Here is a 2,536-nt window from a genome sequence, read left to right on the forward strand (position 1 = left end):
TAACAGGGGGACAGATCGTCAAGGACCAAGATCTTAACAATTTAAACTATAGTAATGTTCTGTAAACTCATTTGTCTTTGCGTCAAGTTGTGATTTGGTTGGTTTTATTGACTCCTGCCTAAACTTGAAAATGGCTTGATTCACACCAGAAGGACAACTCAAATTTGAATCTTTTCTCTTTATTTGATTGATTGCAGATTCCTTATTGCTTCATTCAGCCTCTTGTTGGCCTCCTGATGCTCATTCAGGTTGAAAACCTTTAACACAAAACCTTACTTTCATTCACTTTAGGTAAATAAACATTTTCAACGAAAAACATGCCATCTTTTAACAAGCACTTTAATTTCTTAATTTACAATTAAATTTAACATTTAATCAAAAATAAATGCATCTCAACAAAGTAAATTATATTCAGCATCTTATATTTTAGCTTCTTACCTCAGGACTAGAAATAATAATACATCTAATCAAACATGGTTCAAACAGATTAATACATTTACAAATATTCACCAGCAGCGTCTTGGTCGAGTCTTGGTCGAGTCTTGGTCGAATCTTTGAGTCTCTTCTCCTTTCTCACAGTGAACTGTTTGTTCTCTACTGAGAGTGTGTTCCCAGGTGTGTTGCATTTAGCTCATTAAATAGGAAGCTCACACTCTTCCTTTGAGCCCCATTCTCAGTGGAATCACAGACCCTAGGCTCCCTGTCTCCACCTGGTGGACTGGAGCCAGATGCGAATTGCACTTCTCAAGCTCTGACAAAACAGTTGGGTTGTCAGCATCTGTGCCTTTTTGTGTTATACAGTTCAGCTTTGATTCCATCATCTCATTAAACCTTATTTAAAAGCATACTTTAGTTCTGTGAAGGGATATAATGGATATATGCACTGTACTTCACTGTAACTAATAATGTATGCTGAAAAGCGTATATATTACTGCATGATTTTTTGTTGAAAAGATTTGAGTGGTTAAAAATTTCGGGTTGCGATCTATTGACTAAGGAAAAAGTGGGTCCCGAGGCCTGACAGTTGAGAACCACTGCTCTAGCTTATCATTTTAAAATCCATGGTGAATTAATATAAAAAATAATATTAACATTTACTCAGCTATGCATAACTTTGATCTTCTTTCATATTAAAAAAGCGCGTTTTCATCTTCTATGAAGCACTGACTGATATACAGCCCATGTCGTTTTTTTATCAAGCTAGAGTAGACGTGATATTACTTCAGCGTTAATGGCGACTTTCTCTTTACGCAGAGCTACGTTAATGCGGAAGTTGCCGTGGTTGAATCTAAACTGGGTTGGAAAAACAAGACACAACCTTCATCTGTGCCACTGTAGATGCTTCAAGTAAACTGAATTTGTCTATTGGGTTTGCATCTAACTTTGATGGTGAACTATGGGATATGTTGAGACTCAACAGCAAGGTTGGAAAAAAGAAGACATGACTGACTTTTGCCCTCCACAGGAGTTGACTTCCTGTTCTGCAGGTAGTAGAGGAGCTGCTCCACCTGGGGCAAACGGGAAGCAGGGATGAGTTTACACTCCTCCACCACTTTCTTTGCCAAAGCCCCCACATCTGTACTCGGAGACAGACTCTTCACTCGGATACTGGAGTGAGGACAAAGAGAAGGAAGTGTTAAATATGTTTATAAGAATGCAGGCATGAGTCATTTGAAACGTAATACTTAACTGAAGTACATGTAACATGATGAAACACCATTACCAACCTATAATTATGGTGAAAAAATACTTCTAACATCATTATTTACGATGTTTCCAGATATTTTAGGAACAAGCTGATAAATGACACTAGTCCATTCCATGTTAGCATACCAAACAGATGACTGCTTATATGGTTATCTAATCCTATTCACTCAGGTTGGTTAAAAAACAATAATGAGGAAGAGGTAGAGAAAGATGTGAATAAAATCTGGAGTGGATGGCGAGATAAAGGAGATGATAATAGGTATTTAGCTGAAACTTAAACTTCCTTTAATTTCACTTCAAATAGAGGAAGAAAAAAAGAGAGACTTCAGCCTCAGATCTTATGGTAAAGAATAGGGTTCTGTGTGGGAATCAAGAGTAAACTCACATTTTTTGTCCCTCCTTCCGCTCACCCAGCATATGCCCTCCTCCCTCGGCCAGTATAGAGGCTTCCACCTCGTAGTGGACCACCAGGGCCTTCTCTGTGGGGTGCACATCCAGACTGCCCGCAGTCACTTTGCTTTGGGTGAAGATGAACAGCAGATGTGAAAACAATGACTAAAAACATTGTTGTTCCATAACTTTGTAAAACTCCAGTTTAAATACATTTTTACAAACCCTTGCATTTGGCTTAAGTTTTAAATTCCATAAATGAATCAACGTCTCTCTCAAAACTAACAAGCAAATGTGGCTCCATTTCCACATTTCTAAATGTCCATAATAAGATGTCATATCTCTTTCAAAGAGTTCTGCTAAAGTGTATTCATATTTATTATTTCTAGTTTATTACACTGTCTATTTGTATACCTGATCTATAGTGTATATAATGATA

General features: G+C 37.4%; 1 protein-coding gene across 1 annotated transcript; it reads right to left on the reverse strand.

Moving 5' to 3' along the window:
• Positions 1 to 879: 879 nt before the first annotated feature.
• LOC104958106 (kinesin-associated protein 3-like) lies at positions 880 to 2,262 on the reverse strand (the record flags this gene model as incomplete). Its single annotated transcript, XM_010785816.1, has 2 exons — positions 880 to 1,608; positions 2,093 to 2,262. Coding segments are annotated over 2 exons (384 nt in total), but the record flags the coding sequence as incomplete, so codon positions are not given.
• Between the last annotated feature and the right edge of the window lie 274 nt (positions 2,263 to 2,536).

Source organism: Notothenia coriiceps, unplaced genomic scaffold, assembly GCF_000735185.1.
Source record: "Notothenia coriiceps isolate Sejong01 unplaced genomic scaffold, NC01 NC01_scaffold00000953, whole genome shotgun sequence".
Classification (NCBI taxonomy): Eukaryota; Metazoa; Chordata; class Actinopteri; order Perciformes; family Nototheniidae; genus Notothenia; species Notothenia coriiceps.